Source organism: Marmota flaviventris, chromosome 2 (genome assembly GCF_047511675.1).
Source record: "Marmota flaviventris isolate mMarFla1 chromosome 2, mMarFla1.hap1, whole genome shotgun sequence".
In the NCBI taxonomy this organism is placed as follows: Eukaryota; Metazoa; Chordata; class Mammalia; order Rodentia; family Sciuridae; genus Marmota; species Marmota flaviventris.
Genome location: NC_092499.1, coordinates 173,979,896 through 174,001,178, shown reverse-complemented (window position 1 = coordinate 174,001,178; position 21,283 = coordinate 173,979,896). Strand labels below are relative to the sequence as shown.

At 53.2% G+C, this 21,283-nt stretch overlaps 2 protein-coding genes and 1 non-coding gene across 4 annotated transcripts in view; 1 reads left to right on the top strand and 2 right to left on the bottom strand.

The window, feature by feature from the left end:
* Hspa12b (heat shock protein family A (Hsp70) member 12B) overlaps positions 1–9,418 on the top strand; it is a 19,747-nt gene extending 10,329 nt beyond the window's left edge. For both annotated transcript variants that reach the window (XM_027920691.2, XM_071608790.1), the window contains exons 5-13: positions 755–941; positions 1,257–1,361; positions 1,652–1,768; positions 3,673–3,847; positions 4,671–4,757; positions 5,135–5,239; positions 5,351–5,609; positions 6,136–6,239; positions 6,846–9,418. In XM_027920691.2, coding sequence (XP_027776492.2) covers positions 755–941; positions 1,257–1,361; positions 1,652–1,768; positions 3,673–3,847; positions 4,671–4,757; positions 5,135–5,239; positions 5,351–5,609; positions 6,136–6,239; positions 6,846–7,507 — 1,801 coding nt within the window. In that variant the 3' untranslated portion in view covers positions 7,508–9,418. The remainder of the gene's footprint in view (positions 1–754; positions 942–1,256; positions 1,362–1,651; positions 1,769–3,672; positions 3,848–4,670; positions 4,758–5,134; positions 5,240–5,350; positions 5,610–6,135; positions 6,240–6,845) is intronic.
* Positions 2,006–2,112, bottom strand: LOC114081214 (U6 spliceosomal RNA). Its single transcript, XR_003580746.1, has one exon. It is a non-coding gene; the product is annotated as a U6 spliceosomal RNA (small nuclear RNA).
* Adissp (adipose secreted signaling protein) lies at positions 8,788–21,283 on the bottom strand. The gene is made up of 6 exons (XM_027954688.2): positions 21,125–21,283; positions 15,167–15,283; positions 13,668–13,810; positions 10,702–10,840; positions 9,642–9,764; positions 8,788–9,445 (listed from the first exon to the last, which is right to left on the bottom strand). The coding sequence occupies exons 2-6, from the start codon at positions 15,183–15,185 to the stop codon at positions 9,345–9,347; spliced, it is 525 nt and encodes a 174-aa protein (XP_027810489.1). The 5' UTR covers positions 15,186–15,283; positions 21,125–21,283; the 3' UTR covers positions 8,788–9,344.

Sequence of the window (21,283 nt, the reverse complement as noted above, 5' to 3'; positions counted from 1 at the left end):
CCCTGCTCTTCATACCTCTAACCTTTTGCATACTTCTCTGCCTGGATTCCCAGTTCCTTCCCACAAAGGACTGCAATGGCGAAGTTGGCCTGAAGGAGTCAGGATGTCAGAGAAGGAAGAGGAGGGGGAGGAAAGGATTTGCCTGGCAAAAAAGTGGGTAGTTCTGGGTGGAGGTTCAGAAGCCCTTGTAGACAGGGGGTTTCAGAATCTCATTCAGGTTTTTGGGAACTGCCAGAGTTGCAGTCTCCTAAGGTGTGACTGTGGAGGTGGGTCAGATAGAAATGGTCTTGAAAGACTTGGAAGGAGCCTGGCCTTGGAGAATGGCCTTCAAGAGGGCAAGGTCCCTGGCTGGGACCTGGGTTTCTTCCAGGGTCCCAGAGAGAACACATCAGGAAATCAGACCCACCCCAACAGATGGTGGCTTTTTGCTGCTTGTAAGGGATATAAAGAGGAGAGGTCAAAGGGTGTGACTTAATGGAAGAAACAGGAGTCAGATGGGACCAGTGGAACCTATAGGTAGCATTTAAGGAGATTTAATTGTGTGCCATCTGTACTTCCCAAGAACAAATCTTCCCTCATTTCCTCTTCATAAGAACCCTAAGAGGTAGATACCATCATAATTCCCATTTTACAGAAACTGAGGCTTAGAGTTTGTCCTGCCTGAGGTCACACTGCTGGCCCCGGAGCCAGCACCCAACCCCATGAATGGTGGGTTGCTGCTGAACCCACTGATAACCACCCTGTGCCTCCACAGGAAATGGGAGGGTGGGGATCCAGGCGTGGCCCACCAGAAGACCCCTACCTGCCTGCTGCTGACCCCAGAGGGAGCCTTTCACAGTTTTGGCTACACTGCCCGTGATTACTACCACGACCTAGACCCTGAGGAGGCACGGGACTGGCTCTACTTCGAGAAGTTCAAGATGAAGATCCACAGCACCACTGTGAGCCACGTTCTGGCTCTGGGCAGGGCTGGGACCAGGGAGGCGGGGCCAGGAGGGGAAAAGACTGCATAAGTGGAGGGTGGGGCACAACTAAAAGAGATGAGGAACAGTGGTGGAAGGATGACTAAGGGGCGGGGCTGAAGAGAGTTGGTCCAGGAGGTGGGCGGAGCTCGTAGGTGGTCGGGCGGGGCCAAGGTGAGCTGGGACTGAGGATGAAGAGGAGTTAGAGGGGGAGTGAGGCGAAGGTCAAAGAGGTCATCAGGGAATGGTGACAGAGCTTTGGCCTCTGGCAGAGCCTCTGTGTATCTCTGCCAGGATCTCACCTTGAAGACCCAGCTAGAGGCCGTAAACGGAAAGAAGATGCCAGCCCTGGAGGTGTTCGCCCATGCCCTTCGCTTTTTCAAGGAGCACGCCCTTCAGGTGTGCTGCCGCCCCGTTCCAGACAACTGGGGAAGGGACTCCCAGGCTCTTCTATTCCTTCCTTTCCCTTAATCCCACCCCATCCATCAGATGTGAAGTTATTGCCGGATATTATAGACCATCTTCTCCAGTCCCCTGTCTTTCTATCTGATCAGACAGGTGGAAGAGGGAGATTCTTCCAACTCAACTTGGAAGTCCTTCCTGAGATTTGGTTAGTTCCCCCAGCTCCCATACAGGGCTGAAGATGCTCCCAAGCCAACTGTTCCCCTCTCCACTCCCTATTCCTCCAGGAGCTGAGGGAGCAGTGCCCGTCTCTGCCAGAGAGGGACACTGTGCGCTGGGTGTTGACGGTGCCTGCCATCTGGAAACAGCCGGCCAAGCAGTTCATGCGGGAGGCTGCCTACCTGGTGAGGAATGCAGGCAGAACAGAGAACGATGCTTGGGAAGGCCTGGGGGTTGGCCCCATATCCTCATCTCCTCACCACCCCTGGGATCACAGAGTTACTGTTCAAAGACCTCAACCTTCCCCTAATGGGAATTTTGGAGGGCCATTGCCACCAGGAAAGGAAGGGCCTGAGGAAATAGGAAGTAGAATGACAAGAAGCACAGCTCAGGCCAGTAGAGACAACATCTTTTTTTTTTTTTTTAATATGTAATGCTTCACGAATTTGTATGTCACTCTTGCGCAGGGTCCATGCTAATCTTCTCTGTATCAGTCCAATTTTAGTATATGTGCTGCCAAAGTGAGCACCAGACAGCATCTTAAGTCATGTTTCCTAGAAGCAGAGCCCAAAATGGGGAGTCTCATGTTGTTGTCTACTGAAAACAGGCTCTCAGGAGAAAGGGAAGGGAGGAAGCAGGACAGGAGAAAGCTGAACAGGGATGTGATCCTGCAGGAGCCCCGCCTCAGCTTGGTCTCCCAGGGAGCTCCAGAGGGAGAATTATAGCACTGAGTTGGCCACCGTGAGGAAAGGGTCCATGTCCGTCAGTGACATGTTGCTGGGAAAATGGGAGGGACTCCTGTCCAAGGGAGGCTGTTCCCATTCAGTTGAGGACAGCTGTCCATAGAAGTAGCAGTTGTGGGCCAACAGCAGCAGACAGGGAACCACAGACATCCACTTCAGCTGGCATCAGTACTTTCAGGAATACCCCTGCCTCTGCCCCAGCCACTGTAGGTTCTTGAGCAGAGGAGAAAGGACTATGAAACTAGGAAGGGAGGAGATTCTGCCCAATGTATGCCAGTCTTCATACACAGAGATGTCCAAAGGTCTGGAGAAAGAAGAGGGTGCAGAGGCTCTACTCTCTCCAGGGGGGACACAGAGGGTACCCCCAACCTCACAAAGCAAAACTCATTGCTTGGTCTTGCCCCTGGGGTCTTGGGGGACAGACCCTAGGACACCAAAAAGGGATCTTGCCTATTGGCTCCCTGGGATATCAGTGCCCCCAATACCTCCATACCTGTGGGCCAGGCATGACCCAGGGGCCAGGTTTATAGCTATCTATGCTTCTCACTGGAAGTCAACCCTGAACAAGTGGGCATCTCCCCACAGGGATCAGGACAGAAGCAAAGCTGTCTCCTGAAAGAATACTCCCCACCTTAGTGCCTCCCTGCCCATTTAATCACCCTGCTTCCTCCCATAGTGTTCCCTGCTGCCAGCTCAGGAAGGGCTGGCTCTGGGCAGGAAGTCTCCATCCCCACCTGTATCCTCCTCCCCCCTTCTGATCAGAATTCTGGGGAGCCCCAAAGCCCCTACAAAATCCAGTATTTCCCAAAGGAATCTCCTGTCCTAATGCAGGAAATAACAGATTTCAAGTGTTTTTCTCCCCCCCCCCCCCCCCCCCCCCCGCCACACTGGCCTATCTTGGTGCCTGGAATTTCACTGTTTCCTTCCTGCTATATCAGATTCTCTGGGAACAAAGTTCTCCTGGGAGTGGGGCAGCCTGTGGCCAAGTGTCTGACACCAGCCCGGTGAGCCCAAGGGAGCCCCTACCACTTCCTCTGCACCACCACACTCCAAATACTGTGCTAGATAGTCTCTGCCAACACCCCAGCCAGTGCTCAGCTGGTCAGCTACACCTGCAAAGGGGAACCTTGCTACAGTTCTGTCATCTTCCTGCTGGGCCACCCCTGTGTCCCTTTGGCCGTGGCCATGGCCGTGAGTGGCCGTGAGCTCCACATTTATGTAGCATGAAGGGGCCTGAGAGGCCTAGCCTGGGTGGGATGTGACCAGGGAGGAGGTGGGAGCCCCCTGGTGTCATCCTAGATATGACAGCCCATAGCACTGTCTGGTCCTGCCCACTTTCCATCCAGGCTGGCCTGGTATCTCGAGAGGATGCAGAGCAACTGCTCATTGCCCTGGAGCCTGAGGCTGCCTCTGTCTACTGCAGAAAGCTGCGCCTGCACCAGCTCATGGACCTTAGTGGCCGGACCCCGGGGGGTGGGCGCTTGGGTGAGCGCCGCTCCATTGACTCCAGCTTCCGTCATGGTGAGCTGCCTCAGGGACCTTGCCCAAGACTGGTAAGATGCAGTTGCCCTTGGAGTGTTGAGGTCACTGAGGCCACAGGCTCAGAATGTTCAAGATGAAGCGGAAGGAGCTCTAATCTTGAGGTAGCAGGAACATCCCTGATGAAGTTCAACTGATGGAGAGAAGTGCAGCCCTGCTCTTGGGGCCCCTAGTCTGGGAGGTGGGGGGAATTGAGATTTCACCTTGCCTAGGGGCACATAGTCTGAAGAGGGCAGGACTCATTCAGGCCTGAGACTGAGGTTGGGGGAGGCACAGCCTGCCCTGGGGCAAGCTGCTCAGGTGGGCACTGCCAAAAACAAAGTCTGCCCCCACTCTTGTCTTCAGGAGCTTTCCCTTAAACAGCCACTGCCCACGCCCCAAGCTTCTGCTGCCAGAACCAGGCACTGAGGCCAAGGACAGCTATGGATAACATTGATCATCTTCCCAAATGTCATCTCTCACAATAGGAAGAGGCCCCAAGTTTTGAGCTCCCCTAGGATATCCCCAGATCCCCCCACCCCAGCTCCTCCAAACTCTTCTAAGTATGATTGTGCCTGGTCTGGCCCTTCCTGGATTAAAGAAAGGTCCTGTGTCCAGATATTACACCCCTCCCCAGTTTTGGATACAGTGCCTAGGTTTGGGGGGTCAGCATTGCACTCTCCCACTGGGGGTGGGAGGGAGTTTCAGGAGCACTGGCTGCTCCTGGTCTGGAGGGTCCTGGCTGGGAAGATGAGGGGAGGGGCGTTGGGGTGGTGAACATGGTAGCACAGTCTGATCTCATTCTCCTGCTGTCCACAACCCCTAGCCCGTGAGCAGCTGCGAAGGTCACGCCACAGCCGCACATTTCTGGTGGAGTCAGGAGTGGGAGAGCTGTGGGCAGAAATGCAAGCAGGTGCAATGGAGGGGGATGGAGGGACATCTTTCAGGGAACCATATACTGATGGGCGGAAGGACATACCTAACCTGGAAGTCCCCTCAGTCACCAGCACCTTCCCTCTCACAGCTGTGCCCCTAACTCCCACTTCTTCAGAGTTCTGTGTGGAGGAGTCAGTGGAGTTGCAGAACTTCTGGAACCATTTCTCTCCCATACCCTGTGCCCATATTTGGTGGCCTGAAGTTCAAGTACTTGAAGCTCCTCACATCCCTCCCCACACCCTGGGGTGGCAGGCTTGGGACCTTGGGCAGGGTTGGAGACTGGATAGGCTGGAGGGGATGCAGGACTGAGGGTTCAAGGCAGGCCATGCTGTTTGCCTTTGCCGACTGTCACAGGAGACCGCTATATGGTGGCCGATTGCGGGGGAGGCACTGTGGACCTGACGGTGCACCAACTGGAGCAGCCCCATGGCACCCTCAAGGAGCTCTACAAGGCATCTGGTGAGTAGCCAGGCAGCACCCTTGCTACACAGCGCAGGACCTATAGCCCGCCAATAGTACTTGGTGGCCAGGTGGGCGCTGACACCCCTTCCACTCTCTGGCTCACTGTAGGCGGCCCCTATGGCGCTGTGGGCGTAGACTTGGCCTTCGAGCAGCTGCTTTGTCGCATCTTCGGTGAGGACTTCATTGCGACCTTCAAAAGGCAACGGCCAGCGGCCTGGGTGGATCTCACCATCGCCTTTGAGGCCCGCAAACGCACGGCGGGTCCGCACCGTGCAGGGGCGCTCAACATTTCACTGCCCTTCTCCTTCATTGATTTCTATCGCAAGCAGCGAGGCCACAACGTGGAGACGGCCCTGCGCAGAAGCAGGTAGGTCCAGGGCCCCGGCTCAGGCAGGATTTGCTGTTGAGGAATGGAATGCCACTTCAAGGGACGGTCGTGGGCCCCACAGGACTGTCGCTGTCCGCGTGGACTGTTGCATTACGGAAATGTCGACGGGGCCAGGGGCGAGGGGCGTGAGAACCCAGTGGAGCAGCCCAGGAATCCGCAGCCCAAACTGGTCAAGAGGGAGAATCAAGGGCGGGCGGTGGTGGTGGTGGGCGGGGATCGGATGTGTATCTTCTCCCGCCCACCTCCCACCTCGCAGCCAACCAATGTACCGTTCCTTGGCTTCTCTGCACCTAGGCTAGGGGATGCTCTTGCCTAGGACTGGAGAAGGCTGAAGAGTAGGGTGGGGATTAAAAGCCAACTTCTAGCTGGTTCACCCTTGAACCATAGTCAGCGCCGGGTACATCCCCCCTGGCGGCAAGGGTAGGGAGTGAAGACCACAGATTCCAAACTGTGGCAAGCAGCCTGACCCTGACTCATGGACCTGTGCCCCCTTTACTGCTTACAGTGTGAACTTCGTGAAGTGGTCCTCTCAGGGGATGCTCCGGATGTCTTGTGAGGCCATGAATGAGCTTTTTCAGCCTACAGTCAATGGTATCATCCAGCACATAGGTGAGTGCCTGGTCTCTGTTCCACCCTCATTAGAGAATAATTCCCCTCACCAGTGCCTGGAAGCCACCACACATCCATACACTGGGATGAGACCCAGAATCATCTGAAACACCTGGAGCATGCAGTGAGGCAGTGATTAAGAACTAGGCGGATGATGTGTAGCTCTAGCAGGTTAAAGAACCTCTGGTACCCTGGCTTCCCCATTTATAAAATGGGGTGATAGTACTGAGTTCCCCCAGATGCTATCACAAGGATTAAATGAACTGAAGTGTCTAGAGAGTGGGTACACGGTCTTGCATAGTATAGGTATTTGATACTGTAAATAGAGGTCCTGGTCCCTTGCCCTCCACGGGGTGGTGGGAAAGAAGGGGGTGAAGATAGAGTGTTGGGGAGGCAAAGCCCATGAGGACTGCCAAGAGCTCTCAGTGAAAGTGCTCAGTGTTTTTATCAGGATGTAGTTCAAATGGCTAGTTTTTTATTGCCTAAAGTGTACAGGTGGGGAGGGGAGGGGAAGCACCAAGTTGGCACGAAGTTGTGGCCTCAGTGGCTCTTTCTCTCCCCTTCCCTTTCCTCTTCCTCATCCATCATCTTGGTTCTGCCCCACAGAGGCGTTGCTGGCACGGCCAGAGGTACAGGGTGTGAAACTGCTGTTTTTGGTGGGCGGCTTTGCCGAGTCTGCGGTGCTACAGCATGCAGTGCAGGCAGCGCTGGGCGCCCGTGGCCTGCGCGTTGTGGTCCCGCACGACGTGGGCCTCACCATCCTCAAGGGCGCTGTGCTCTTCGGCCAGGCCCCAGGCGTGGTGCGGGTGCGCCGCTCGCCGCTCACCTACGGTGTGGGCGTGCTCAATCGCTTTGTGGATGGGCGCCACCCTCCTGACAAGTTGCTAGTGCGCGACGGTCGCCGCTGGTGCACCGATGTCTTCGAGCGCTTCGTTGCGGCAGAGCAGTCGGTGGCCCTTGGCGAGGAGGTGCGGCGTAGTTATTGTCCAGCGCGCCCTGGCCAACGGCGCGTGCTCATCAATCTGTACTGCTGCGCCGCCGAGGACGCGCGCTTCATCACGGACCCCGGCGTGCGCAAATGCGGCGCGCTCAGCCTCGAGCTCGAGCCCGAGCCGGCCGACGGCGGCCGGGATAGCACCGGCGCAGCCCCAGGCCGCCGCGAGATCCGCGCTGCCATGCAGTTTGGCGACACCGAGATTAAGGTCACTGCTGTGGACGTCAGCACCAATCGTTCCGTGCGCGCCGCCATCGACTTTCTTTCCAACTGAGGGCTACTAGCCCCGCGCTCTTTCGGTCCCTGGGTCGGGAGAGCGGGGTGGGAGCTGAGGAACTGGCCAGTTCCGATGTCAGCGCCCCTTCCCTGCCCTCCATCCTGGAGAGGTGAAGTCTGGAGGGAGGGAGGGGACATATGAAGACTCGCTTTGGGATTGGGCTTTGGTCCGCTGATTGGAAGGCTGAAGGGCCCCGCCAAGAACCAAGAACTTCTGAAAGGTTTGCAAGAGGGAGGGCCCAGACTGGCAGGGTGTGTGAGATCCCTTAGAGAATGCAACAGAAGACTAAGCCCTGGCCTGAACATGGGTTGGGGGAGAAGCAGCAGCAAGATAGGTTGCCAGGTGCCACTGCAGGAGGGAGGTTGTGCAGGGCCTGGGCCTGAAGGGCCAGAGTTCACTAATTGATGGGCTGCTGCCATAGGGGAGAGCCAGGCAGAGCAACCCCAAACCACAGGAAAATGACAAATGGACATTGGAGGGACAGGTGTTAGTAACACCTTCCTGGATATGCTGACCGCCTAAATATGACTCTTACCCACAGAAAGGGCAGTAGCTGACTAGTGGGGAGGAGGGCACATTATTATAGTGAAGGCAGCTTTGGGGGGTGTGGAGACGACATGCTCTGGAGCCTAAAGACAGCTTGTGAATGATCCACCCCACTTTCATCCCCACCACCTGCTTGGATGGGCAGTTGAGGGAAGGTAAGAAGGACAGAGGGAGCACTGAGGGATGGTCCCAGCTCTGCCACTGACTCCATGTGCCATTAGGACATTCCCGGAGCACCCACAGGCCTGCTTCCCCAAATGTGAAATGTCAGGCATCTCTCTCAATCATGACATGCAACACCCACCCTGCAGCTTACACTAAGATGACAATAAAGCATTTATGCTTAAGGGCAAGCCACAGCCTGCTGGTACCACACAAGTGGGGACCCTAATAGTGGTAGTACTGTAGAAAGCATGAGTTATAGAGAGAAGAAAGTTTTCAGCTGTGCACAAGGCAGGGAACCGGCCATAAGGGAGTGCTGCTGTCAGACATCCCAAATACTTCCCCACTCCTGAAGACCTCTCCCTGGCCAGGGCAGATACCCATCCCCAGTTAGCCCCAGGCCTAAAATGCCACCACCTGTGCATAGCTCTTCTGAGGCCAAGGTGCTACAATACCACTGGCTGTTCTTGCCTCCTGAAAGGATGAGTTACCCAAGTCCTTGCCTGGCCCATCTGTGAGGCATTAGACAATCTTGAGACCAGAGAGAACAAAAAACCCATGGCCATGTATCCATTTAAGTCTTTATTTCTTATGGGTTCTAACCCAACCAGTCATTTAAAAACCAAGTAACACAGACCTGAGGGGTAGGATCTGGGAACTGCGCCTCCCTCCTACTCACATAGGTAGCAGTGGGGAAGAGGCAGGGGTGGGAGAGGTGGCTGAGGCATCCAGGCAGCAGCAGCAGTAATGGGGTGTTGGCGTCACAGAGCCACTCAGTCCTCTCCCAGACCCTGACTGGAGCCCACATGGCTTGGGATGGAGAGTGGGTAGAACCCACCCCAGAATCTCCCCTTCCCCTCCTTAGAAAGCCTCCTTGGGGGCTCAACCCATTTCTTCTGGCAGGAGACTGAGGCACACGGAGAGGAGGAAGTGGGAGAATAGAACACAGGAGAGGCAGGGTAGTGGCAGAATGAAGGCAGAGGTGAAAGGTGCGGGCGAGGCCCCAACACCACCCCTTCGCCCACCTGGGGATGGGGTGAGGAAGCCACATCATCACGCAGCATGTTGGGAGACCAGGTGGGGTTTAAGGCTGAGGGGCCCCAAGACAGGTCGGCCGGGTGCGGCCTCAGTCGAAGCCATGCCAGTCACTGTGCTCAGAGTCGTACTCCAGCTCTGCACCCACACACTTGACACCGTCCAGTAGCATGGGTGTGCCGTGGTGTCGGTCTGCAAAGCAGGCATGCAAGCTGGTGTGTCCACTGTGCCCTGGCCCCACCCCAAAGCGTCCTCTCTCCCCTAGAGATCAGGTAGTGGGGGCCACTGGGAGGGCCTGGGCTAAAAAGTTGGGACCCCATTGGATAAGGATCCCCGAGGCCAATCTTGCATCTGCTCCCTTCCAGCCAGATCTATGCCTCACACTCACCCATGACACGTGCCTGTACCGTCACCCGCACACAGGCACCAGTGCCACCCTCGCAGGCTAGGAGCATCTCCTCTTTGAGGACGCCCTCCTTGTGTGCAGAGTACTCGCACTTGATGCTGTAACCTGCCCAGAGACAGGGGACAGGTGTGCCATCACCACCTCCCACAGCTTCCCAATCCTGTCCCCAACACTTATGGCTATCACCCATCACATGACATGCTAAGCCTCCCAGAGAATGGGGCAAGAATGGCCCCTTCAGAGCCCAAACACACATCCCCATTGGTAAGATGTGCCTACAGGCCTAGGAAGCTTCCCTTTCTTCAATGAGTTCAATGTGCCTCTGGCCTGCAGGCCATCCCCAGCATGGCTCTCAAGGTGAGGCAGACTCAAACTCAGGCTTCCAAAAGAAGGACCTGTGTATTCAACACAAAGGCAGGCAGTGAGGGGGTGATGGAGAACAAGGGAGGCAGGCAGGGTGGAATGTGAGCAGACTGGGGCAAGAGCAAGGCAAATGCCTAAGGCATGTTGCTTGGAGTCCAGTGGAGGACAAGGTCATGAAAAGGTAGAGAAAGGGGGACATGACACTGAAGCTGGGGTCTATGGGCAGCACATGGAGAAACTGACATCCTAGCCTCTTCCAAGCTGAAGGTAGCGGGTGGAGCAGGGCCTGAGGCCAGCAGGGTTGGGAGAAGCAGTGTAAAACCCAGAGCCTGGGACTGGTGGGTGCTAGAAGTTGGCCACACAAAGTTCTGAGGCTCCAGCAGGTTTTTCTCGAGAGCAGGCAGGAGGGAGGGTTGGAGACCCAAAGCCGGTGGTTCCCATCTTGATAACTCCCCCAGTAAGGAAACCATCAGGCAATGGGCAGATGCAGGCCTGCAGTGTGAGTTCATTGGCTTCAGTCGAAGAAGGGAGGCCTGGGACATGCGAACTACCAAGTTATCACTGCAAGCTCTTAAGAGGTATGTGTCACTGACTTGAAGTACCCCATATTCTCACTCTCACTCATATCTGGGACCTACTGAAGGAGGGCAGGCCTCCAGAACCCCAGGAAGGGACCCACCTTCAGGGATGGGCATGACGCTGAGGAGCTTGAGGTGAAGGCTGGGAACAGGTGCCTCCCGGATGTCCTTGCTCAGCCTGCGCACTGGGGGCAGAGTGAAGGTAATCTCATACCTGTGCAGGATCTTCAGGAAGCCAACCTGCAGCAGAAAGGGTGAGAAGACAGGCACCTCCAGTTACTGCTTCCCTAAGAGTCCATCCAGGCCATGCTGCCTATGATCCTTGTGGATCCTGCTTCTCTGGAAGCCTAACTCCTTCCATCACTTTAGCTAGACCCCTAGTCCAGTGGCTTCAGGCCCTCTGGCAGAATCCCTTCCCCTAAAGGCCAGCACAATCCTCATCATCTGTCAAGGACCCCACATTCCTTAGTGGCCTATTTTATAAAGAAGATTGAAGTCAGAAAATGACATTATGTGACCAGGGAAAAGTCTTCCCTAGATCTCTTGGCCACTCTTGCCATATTGGCACATAAGGCACTAGCCACTACTTTGAGCCATATGGAGGCTCCAAGTCCCACAACACAGACCATCCACCTGTCCCCACTACTACCAGCACCTATTCAGAACCAGTAGCCCAGGGTCCTCCAATCCCTAATAAGGAGACACCAGGTAACACAAAACTATGGATGAGGGATAGAATGAAATTAGGTAAGTGGACATCACGGAGTAGGGGTATAGTTCAGTGTTAGTTCATGCCTAGCATGTGTGAGGCTTTGGGTTTGATCCACAGCACCAATTAAAACCCAAAATAAACTCCAGACCAGCTGTGTAAGTCCACAGCTGGCCCACAGACCTGACTTCTGCCTGTCTCACTGGCATCAGATACACCCACCTGCTCACTCAGAGGCCCCTATTCATGGCCCATGGAATTTGTTGTTGTTTAGTACCAAGAATTAAACCCAGGGGTGCTCTACCACTGAAATACATTCCTGGCATTTTATTTTTTATTTTGAGACAGAGTTTCACCAAGTTACTTAGGACCTTGATAAGGTACTGAGGCTGGCTTCCAACTTGCAATCCTCCTGCCTCAGCCTCCTACTTGTATGGAATGACAGGTATGGGCCATCACACCTGCTTGAATATCCATTGTTTATACATAGTGCTTGACAACCAACATTGTCCCTTTGGGACAGATGCCATCCTTGGAAACTCAGTGATGTGAAGAATTACAAGCCAGAGTGGCAGTTGGGCACAGTGGCTGATGGAAGTGCCAGTCCAGTAAACACAGGAGGGATGCAGTACCCCCAGCTCATGTGGGCAGAGAATACTGGTCACAGTTATACAGGGCAGTTTGGAAATGGTTGTGTGGAGCTTTTAGCCTTTCAATGGGACCAGCCTTACATCACCACATGATAAAGCTCAATCCAGGTGATCCCCTCACACTCTGGTGGTAGTGGGCATACTTCTCAAGAAGCCTTTCTGGCTGTACCTGCTTGCTGTGACTCTGTGATCCAGCTGCACCACTTGCAGAATTTTCCAGGAGAAATGCTCAGAGATATGCAAAACAATAGTCATTGATACCCTATTTATAACAGGAAAAGAAACAACTGTAGCACCTAGGCACAGGGAAGCAGCAAAATCAATGATGATACACATGATGAAACACCAGGCAGGTATAAAATCTCATGGAAGATTATTTCCTGATACAGGCAGGAGCCAGTTCACAAGAAAAGCAAGCAAATATACCCTGTCCACTGTGATGCCAGTTTTTTGGTTTTGGGCTTTTTAAAAAAAAAAACAAAAACAAAGCTTAAAAAAATGAAACCTGGACTGATAGATATCCAAATATTAACCATGGTTATTTCTGGATAATATAACTGTGGCTACTTTTAAATTTCTTTTTATTTTTTGCAGTGCTGGGGAGTGAACCCTGTGTCTCATGCACATTAGACAAGTGCTCTTCTGCTGAGCTATATCCCTAGCCCCTTATATTTTTCTCATAGATATGAATGGATTTTGCAATGAGGGAAGGGAACTGGGTTTTTTTAACTAGGTTGTTTTTTGTTTTTTTTTTTTTCCTCATCGTTGTTGATGTTTTTTTGATTTTTAAGCTTTAGTTCATTCCTTTTTTTCCCCAGGGGAAAACTGTCAGCTGTAAGAGAAAGAAGGAAGACATTAGGGTTAGACAGAAATGGATACAAACCTGGGCCCCTTCTGAAAAGAGCAGCCCCTTTTCAGGGCAGTCTCCAGGGAACCAAACCTCTGCCCCCCACCACAGGGCATTTCTGCTCAACTCTGGATCCTGGGCTTATTGACCAACCTGAAGTCCTCAATCTGGCCCCTGCAGAGACTCCCTCCTGCCTTTCCAAGTGAATAGGGGACCTATCAGTCTCCTGGTAGTTAGAGGAGCCATGTGTGAGGTATGGCCATGAGAAAGGGGTACTCTACCAAGTAGAAAATGTGGGGTGAAGCAGGATATGTAGTTCAGTAATACAGTGTATGTTTAGCATGCACAAAGCCCTAGGATCCATCCCCAGGGGCAAAAAGAAAAAAAAAAAATGGAGTAATAAATACCATTACAAAGAGCCCAAAACATGGTAAAAAGTCACACTTTGTTATCACCATATATCTGCATCACATACCTACATCTTCCATTCTCACCAACTCTATAAGGTATGAATTGTCTCCACTGGAGAGAAAACAAATGGAGATGACCTGCCTAAGGTCATAGAGCCAGAATAGCAGGCCTAGACCTGAATCCAGGCTTGTAGCACTACAGCTGCCTTGACACCAGCCTTCCACTGCTACTGGCTGGGTAAGGCCAATGACACCAGCTCTACTCACCTGGTGATGCATTCATCTCATTGACCCCCACCACCACCACCATTTTATAGATGGGAAACCAAGGTTCAAGGAGGGGCAAAGACATGCCTGTGAATGCCACTGAGGAAAGAGGAAAGACAGTCCCAGAAAGCCAGGTAGAGCCAGAGAGGAGATAAAGCTGATTCTGGGAGAAATATGAACATACCTTGACCAGAAAGCTGCTGTCACCCTCCTGGGTGACCATGACCACTGAGTCATGTAGCTTCTCATCAAAGTGGACATGGCTCTGGGAGCCTTCGGCATCATGGCCTGCTGCAAAGCGGATACTCCGGACTCTGGGCTTATTGCCTAAGAAGAGTGGGAGAAGAATCCAGGGGTGGCTACGTTCTCCTACCCCCAGAAAACTATGTCCCCCTTATTCCTTCCCCATCCCCAGACTTCCCTTGACATCACCCAGCACCCCCTTGGCCAGGCCAATTTCAGGACTAAGTCCACTGGCAATCAAGAAGCTTGAGGTTATCTACCTCACTCCTACCTGCCCAGTCGTCCCACAAAAGTCATCCCCACAACATGTTCATGGGACCCCTCAGGACTGGCTGATACGACTCCCCCCTTACTTGGAAGGGAGAAGGCTGGCACCAGAGACAGGAAGACACAGCATTGTAGGGCTTGGCCCAGGTCTCGGCACACCTGGCCCCATACTCTCCTTCACAGTGCCAAGCTCCCCAACCCTGGCATCTTCTCTCGCAGGTCTGTCAGTACATGAGGCCCCAGTCTACTCCCTGTGATGACCTCAGCCAACCTGGGGGCCAGAGATAGAAGGAGGTGCCCTTCTTGGAGGTGGGAGAAATGAAGAGGGTTAAAAAACCATACTCCGTCCACTTAGGAGAGACTGCAGCTGTCATTAATGCTCACTGATCACTGGCAGGTTCAAGAAGAAAGAAGCTGGGGAGCCTTCTCGTCCTCCCCATGCCCTTTCCTCTCTGCTTAGCCCCCATCAAGGCCCTTGGCTGTCCCTGAGCTGGGTCTGGTTCTCCGAGGCCTGAAAGATCAGGGGATTGAGAGGGGAAGAGTGGTGGGGAGCCAAGTGGCTGGTCTGAATGGTCGCTCAGGCTGAGGGACCCCAAGAGCATGAATCCAGTCCTCTCTGACACTTCAGCCCTAGGCCTCCCAAGAAACCTGTCTGGAGTCCTTTTGGTGGGAAGGCCTGGGCCAGCCTTGGCCTGGGTTCTTTGACATTCAGCAAAAGCCCTGGGGGCCAGCCTGGTATATCCACAATCCTTGTTGAACTTCATTAACCTGATTGTAAGATTTTACCAGAACTCCCTTGCCTAAAACTCTCCAATAGCCCTCTGGATTCAGTGAAATCCAGATGGCCTGCTGTGGCCCTGCCCATCTCCCCAGTTTCAGTACTTACAAAAGCCCTGCATGTTGCTGGACCACTAGCAGCACAATAGGTTATCTCACACAAGACATAGGAGCACACACCTCCAGAAAACAGCAAACCAAGGAACTAGCAGGGGCCTCTGCTAGGGCTTGGGTGACCCACAGGACCAGGCACACACAACTCACATGTTCGGAATTCATACACCATGCATATAAACACACACACACAGCTGAAGCAGGCCCCCCAAGCAAAAATGCCCCATACCCCAGGGCCCATCTAAAAGCTCATGCACACCCACAGGCCAGGAGGACACTCACCCTTGTTGGCTGCAGCCATGGACGCCCTCCCTGCCACCAAGTGAAACACACAGCTCCTGCTGTATACCTCCGCTCCAGCTCAGCAGCCTCCCATGCTCCAGGGACACAAGCAGGAACCTGAAGGATGGGGGATGGAGAGGGCAGTGGTCAGGATCACCCATGAGCCCATGACTGGGAGAGAGCAGAGGGCTTTGCTTAGGAAAGACTCAAACTGCTGCTGCTTTCAGCAGCCCAAATGGGGCCTGCATCCCCTAGCACAGGGGTCTGTCTGCCTGACCCCTTCAGCCACTGACCACAGACATCAAGAGCCCTCACCCCTTCCTGACCCCCTACTGAACCCAGGGTCCTGCCAGCACATGCTAAGTTTCTGGTGCCAAAGTGCCAACATAGGTCAAGTGCCCAACCCACTTGAGACTGGCAGGAAACAGCCTGGAGAGAAAGGGAACTTTATTAATTTTTAGGGGCCAGTTCTGGCATTGCTGACCTTGAAGGGTAGACCCAGGGGATCATACATATTATTCAGGTCACAAACCCAGTGCAGCTGTGTGCTGGTCAGTCAACAGCATGCTTGGAGATAGGAAAGAATAGGGGACCACAAGAGATAACTCTATCCCTAGAGCTTCCCCCCTAGTGGTCAGTCAGAGCCACATACAGAACAGAGGCCCATGGAGAGGATGTTACCCCATCTGAACCCACCATCCAGACCCTGCACTGGCTCAGCTCTCCAAAGGTTGCCTCAGTGCAGAAGCAAGTGTGAGGTGCCCTAAGGATACCTCTGATGGGCTGAGCTGGTCCTATCTAAGCATCAAAAAGAATAAGAAGCACAACTGATGGAAACAGATGGAATACGTAAAATCAGAGCATTCACAGAGATTACAAAAAAAGAAGAACAAGGAAAGCAAAACAAACACAAACCCTCATGTATCACCACTGATGGCAGCAGTGCCCCTTAAAGAGAAATAATTCTACCTGTCCCTCAGCCTTTCTTGTAAGCAAACTGCCCTGGTGGTTAATGGAAAGCTCCTTTTCACTACAGATTCCTTACTAATAAATAACAAAGGAACAACCAAATGTCAAGTAATTCTGCAGCACCTAAAGAAACAAATGCCAGAGGCAACAACAGTGAGAAGATGCTGAACCACCAAGGAAAGGCGGGTGGAAGTAGATACACACAGATGCCCAAGTGCCACCAATGGATGACCTAGTGTTCTTAATGGGGATTAACACAAGTTTGCAATAGGGGGATGTGACATCACAAGGCCACACACAGGTCTGTCCCCCTCACTAACCACAGGACAGATGGCCTTGACACACTGATGCCTCCTGATGTGAGGCAGCCAAAAGTCACAGCACCACTGACAAGGGATCCCTGCCAAAGATGCTTAACCTGGATCTGACAGGGCCTCTAGCCCCAACTCCTCAATTACTAAAAACCAGAGGACAGCAGAACAAATTAAACGATGCCCTGAGCAGACAATGAGACAAACCCAGAAGGCCGAGTATTCCACAGGATGACTGACCTGTTTTTTTCAAGGTGCAAGAAGAAAGAAACAGAAAGATTGTTCTAGATAGGGAATTGGCAAGTTACAGCCTCTTGGGCCACCACCTGTCTTTTGTAAATAAAGTTTTACTGGAATGTAACTGTTCTCATTCATTTACATATTGTTTGTAGCAGCTTTCGAACTAAAACAAAACTACTTCAAGCAGTTGTGACAGAGACCATATGGCCGCAAAGTCTAAAATATTCACCATCTAGCCCTTCATAGAAATGTTTTGCCAACCCCTGTTCTAGATTAACTCACACTTAAGGGACAGAAAAATCTACAGGACAACTGACCTGGTTTTTTCACTGAATCAGCTACAAAAAGAAAAGGACATGGGGGAGGGGGTTTTTAACTCCCTATAAAAAGACATTTGGGGGCTAAGTGGGGAATGTAAGTGAATAGGATAGTAGAAGACACTAAGAAATTAGATGACTTTGTTAGATGAGATATCAGAATTGTACTCCATAAAGAAGTATACGGCTTTATTTTCTCAGAGAAACACACTGAAGTGCTGAGAGATGAGTGACCCATGAATGACCTTGGGTAGTCTAGAGAATGAAGAAAAACCATGGGGTGGCCTCACATCAGGGGCTGGGCCTATTGAGGGCATGACTTTTGAGATCCCTCGGGGGCTAAGCCAGACAAGTCCACCCAGGTCCAAGCTGTGTTTTCACAGCTTGGGTCCCAGGAGTCCCGTGGTAGGAGGCCTAGAGATGCAGGGAAGGGCAAGGTTCAGGCCTGTGGAATGCAAGGTAGGTCAAAGCAGCAACAGCCCCTTCCTTGGAGGCTAACTCCCAGGCTAACTTGCAACAAGGCAAACTATACCCTACTCACCTCTAGCCAGGGCTGCTCTGGAGACAGCTTTCCTCCAAGGAGCCTGGCCCTGAAAAGCAGTCTGTCCCAACCCACCTACTCCAGCCACCCCCGAAGCTATAACTCAGAACATGTGACAAATAGCCAAATGCAAGGGTGCCAGGCCTCCTTCCTTCCTAAAAGAGGCTGCTCCAACCATGCTTCTATAGCCATAAAGTAGTGACAGCCCAATATCCACAAGCCTCCCCTACCCCGCCCCCCAAGTACCCTGCTAAAACTCTTAACCAATGGCTCATGAGAAGCTCCTAGAGGCCCTCTTCACAAAACACACAGACCCAGTATATGCAGGGCCCCTCCCTGTCTTCCCCTACCCCACTGCCTGGTCCCCACCTCCTTTTGCAGGACCCACCCTTTTCACTTCTGGGATCATAAGTTATCTATCTTCTCCACCTTAAAAGGGCAGTGACTGTGGTTTTGTCCTGAGCCCCCAGCACAGCACCTGACAGGGAGCTGCTGACTTCAGTTCATATTTGTTGAATGAATGAATGACATCTCTAAGGGGAGCCCAAGTATAGGCCTTGGCTGGACCCTCTAAGCAGACATGGTGTGGTCAGGGACAGCAACTCTCAGTATCTCCCTTCTCAACTCTCAGAGCAAACCTCTACCCTGAGGGCATCACTCCCCTGGACTTCCTCTGGCCTTGCCACAGTGGGCTGGTTACCTGCCCATGCCTACCTTGAAATGGAAAGACTGCTCAGGGCAGGACCCACATCTTCAGTGCCAGAACTCATGACAGTCACTGGGCAACTGCCTGTAACCCTCCGTGAGAATACAGAACAGGGAGGCAAGTGACTTCAGGGGCCCAAAGAAGGTTGGAAAAGCCAAACCATCTTTCACAACAGAGAACCTGCCAGCAGCTGTCCTTGAAGCTAGACTCTTATCCACACCATTTCCTCATTAGAATCAGGAAATGAGGGCAACAGACCTCCCCTGATGCAGCCATGTTCACAGAGAAGTGCTAGGCCACCTTGCAACCCCTAGGGTGGCCCTGCCTCCAGTCTCCTCCTGTGCCAATTCCTCACTATGGTCTAAGACACACAGTCTCCTAGAGACAGCAGTCCAGGTTTAAATTGAGGTTCTGCCCTTTCTGGCTGCATGGGATATTCCTATCACTTCTCTAATAGGCAGGAATAAGGAGTGGCCTCTTCCTCCCAGGGTATGGTACAGCTGTGCCTAAGATCTGTGAAAATGCACCCACCCTGGACCTCTGTAAAACCCCAAAGGCCTGGTTTCTAAAGCAATAGCAATTTCACTAGGGAAAAAAAAAAAGCACTTGGAGGAGAGGCACTTCAGGTCAATCCTGGAGGAGCCAGGAGTGGCCCTTCAAGAGGACCCCAGGGAATTCAGCTTCTCGGAAAACAGCTCAAGGGTTAAGGGGACCTCCCCCCTCCCTTCTTCTATTCCCATGGCAGTCAGGCCCCCAGGGAAGGATGGAAAGAAAGCGGCTGAAAGCCCCCTATCCACCCCTCACCAAAAATCACAGGAGCTCAGAAAGATGTGAACAATGTGTATCTTTGCCCTCCTTCCATGGCAAAACAAATGACCCAGCCTCTGCCTTGGGTGCTGTCAGCAAGTCAGGGGTAAGACTCTGGACAGTCACAGGATGGGAAGGGCTGAAAAGATGGGACAAGGCCTTTGGGGCTTCTTTGGCTTTCAGTTGTTCTCAGGCAAACAGGGGAAACTTCCATTGGGGGACAGAGAGGTGCTAGCCCAGATCCCTCTTGGTTTTGGAAAGAAAGGCTATTTTAAGGCTACTAGGGACTAGCAAGTAACCAGACAGCTGGACAGTTACTCAGGAACCCAGTTCTGCCCCACAGAGTGCTGGCTGTCACTTCAAGGTGTCCCATGCAATGGCCCAAGCTTCAAACTGGAGAAAGGGCCAAAGACCAGTCTATTGGTAGCAAAGTAGAACTCCTGAACCCAGCACCCTTTTGTCCCCAATACATGCAACCTCCCTGCCCCAGAAGCAGCCCCCAAACTCCCAGGTATCACAGGGCCAGCTCCAACTAGATCTTTGCTGTGTGGCTAGGGGTATGTCCCCAATCTCTCAGGACCTTGTTTCTCAATAACTCTTCAATCCCTAATCTCAACCTGGTCCAAGGTCTTTCTCTGTGCCAGGCGAGACAAACAACCTTCCACTCTTACTACCATTTCCTCCACTACACCCATCCTGGGGCTCAGTACTGGTTGAAGCACTCAGGGTAGCCTCCCATTAAAGCTCAAGTCTGTAAACTGAACACACAATAAGGCCTTGAAATTGGGCAACAATGAATGAATGCCAACTTCCTAGAACGTGACCCAGGACTGAGCACATAACAGGGCCACATACTTACATTACAGCAAGGCAATGCTGGAGGAAGCCATCAGCTCGGCCTTGACCTAACTTCATTTCCTCCTCCCTCCAGAAGGCCAAAGATGTGAGGGTTAAGTAAGGATTTTTTGTTTGTTTGTTTTCTCTCACAGTGAAGCAGGAGTTGAATTTGGGAAGGGACTCCCACCCTCCTCCCACCCTCCTTCCTGTTTCCCAGACAAGTGCTCCCCTCCCCTGCCCAGCTTTCTCTCTCCTCATTCCCCCTGCCCTCAGCTAGAGGGTGCTGAGACTCCTCTAGTCTACAGACTGCCTGACCCACCCTGACCTGGCCCTAGAGACCTAAAAGACCCAAGAAGCAGAGACCAGTCTGCATTCAGGGGATGACAGATACTTCTGACCTTTCTCAGCTCCCTAGAGTAGAATAATGTCCTATCCCCACTTCCCAAGGCCAAGACTCAACAGGAAAGACAGGCTGAGAAGCCCTTTTCAGTCTGACAGGGTCCTGGGAACGTTGATCCAAAATCTAAATCAAATCACTCTAGCTACATGATATCAGGGAGGCCAAACTAAGTCTCCAAGGTGCTAGGGGACCAAGTGTGGGACTCTTGTTTCCTTTCTTATCGCCATCCCTGTGGGTGTGGCACCCTCAGCCCCACACCATTCTCATCTTCTTGGGAAACAAATGCAGCTGAACGTACCCCATCATATCCTTCCCGAGCATCAAGGCAGCGGTTGTGACCAAGATAATCGCCTGTGCTCCTTGCCCTCACCTCGGCTGACGCAGGAGTCTCCGGAGTCCGCACTCCCAGACATTACCGCCTCTTGCCCGAGGGTTCAGAGCACCGAAGGCACAGACAGGCTACCCGCCCAAGGTCAAACTACGAGATGGTAGCGACAGCGAGGACGCGGCAGAAAGCGATGCTAACCTCCCCCCCCTCATTACGCCCCCGCCCTCACTGTGTCACTCGTGCCCCGCGACAGCGCCCCGCGGAAAACATTCCTGCTCCACCAGCTAACGGTCACCCGCAACCCGAAGACCTAACATCTCCCCACTCAGGTATTGGGAAGTCCTCCAGGCCCGGCCCCGTCAGCGGAGTCCCCCTGCCCCACCCCTCCTATCACCCCGAGCGGGGTCCAGGCACCAACTGTCTAGGTCAGGGACCCTGCCGGGAGCGGAACCTCGGCAAGATGGGCGGACCCCGGAGGCTGTGAGAGGAGGAACAGTCTCACCTTGCAAGCGCACCTCTGGGATGAGCCAGGCAGGGACAACCGCGGTGGTGGCTGCGGTGGCGACAGCAGCAGGCGGTGGCGACAGCAGCAGGCGGCGGCTGCAGCCGGGCCACAACGCTGAGCACGAGGAAGAGAGCCCCGCGCCACTGCCGCCCGCCT

Coding starts and splice junctions, on each gene's coding strand:
- Adissp (XM_027954688.2), bottom strand. Junction 9,765..10,701: donor CGTCATGCCCATCCCTGAAG/GTGGGTCCCTTC, acceptor GTCTCTGGGCAG/GTTACAGCATCAAGTGCGAG. Junction 9,446..9,641: donor GGTACAGGCACGTGTCATGG/GTGAGTGTGAGG, acceptor CCTGCTTTGCAG/ACCGACACCACGGCACACCC.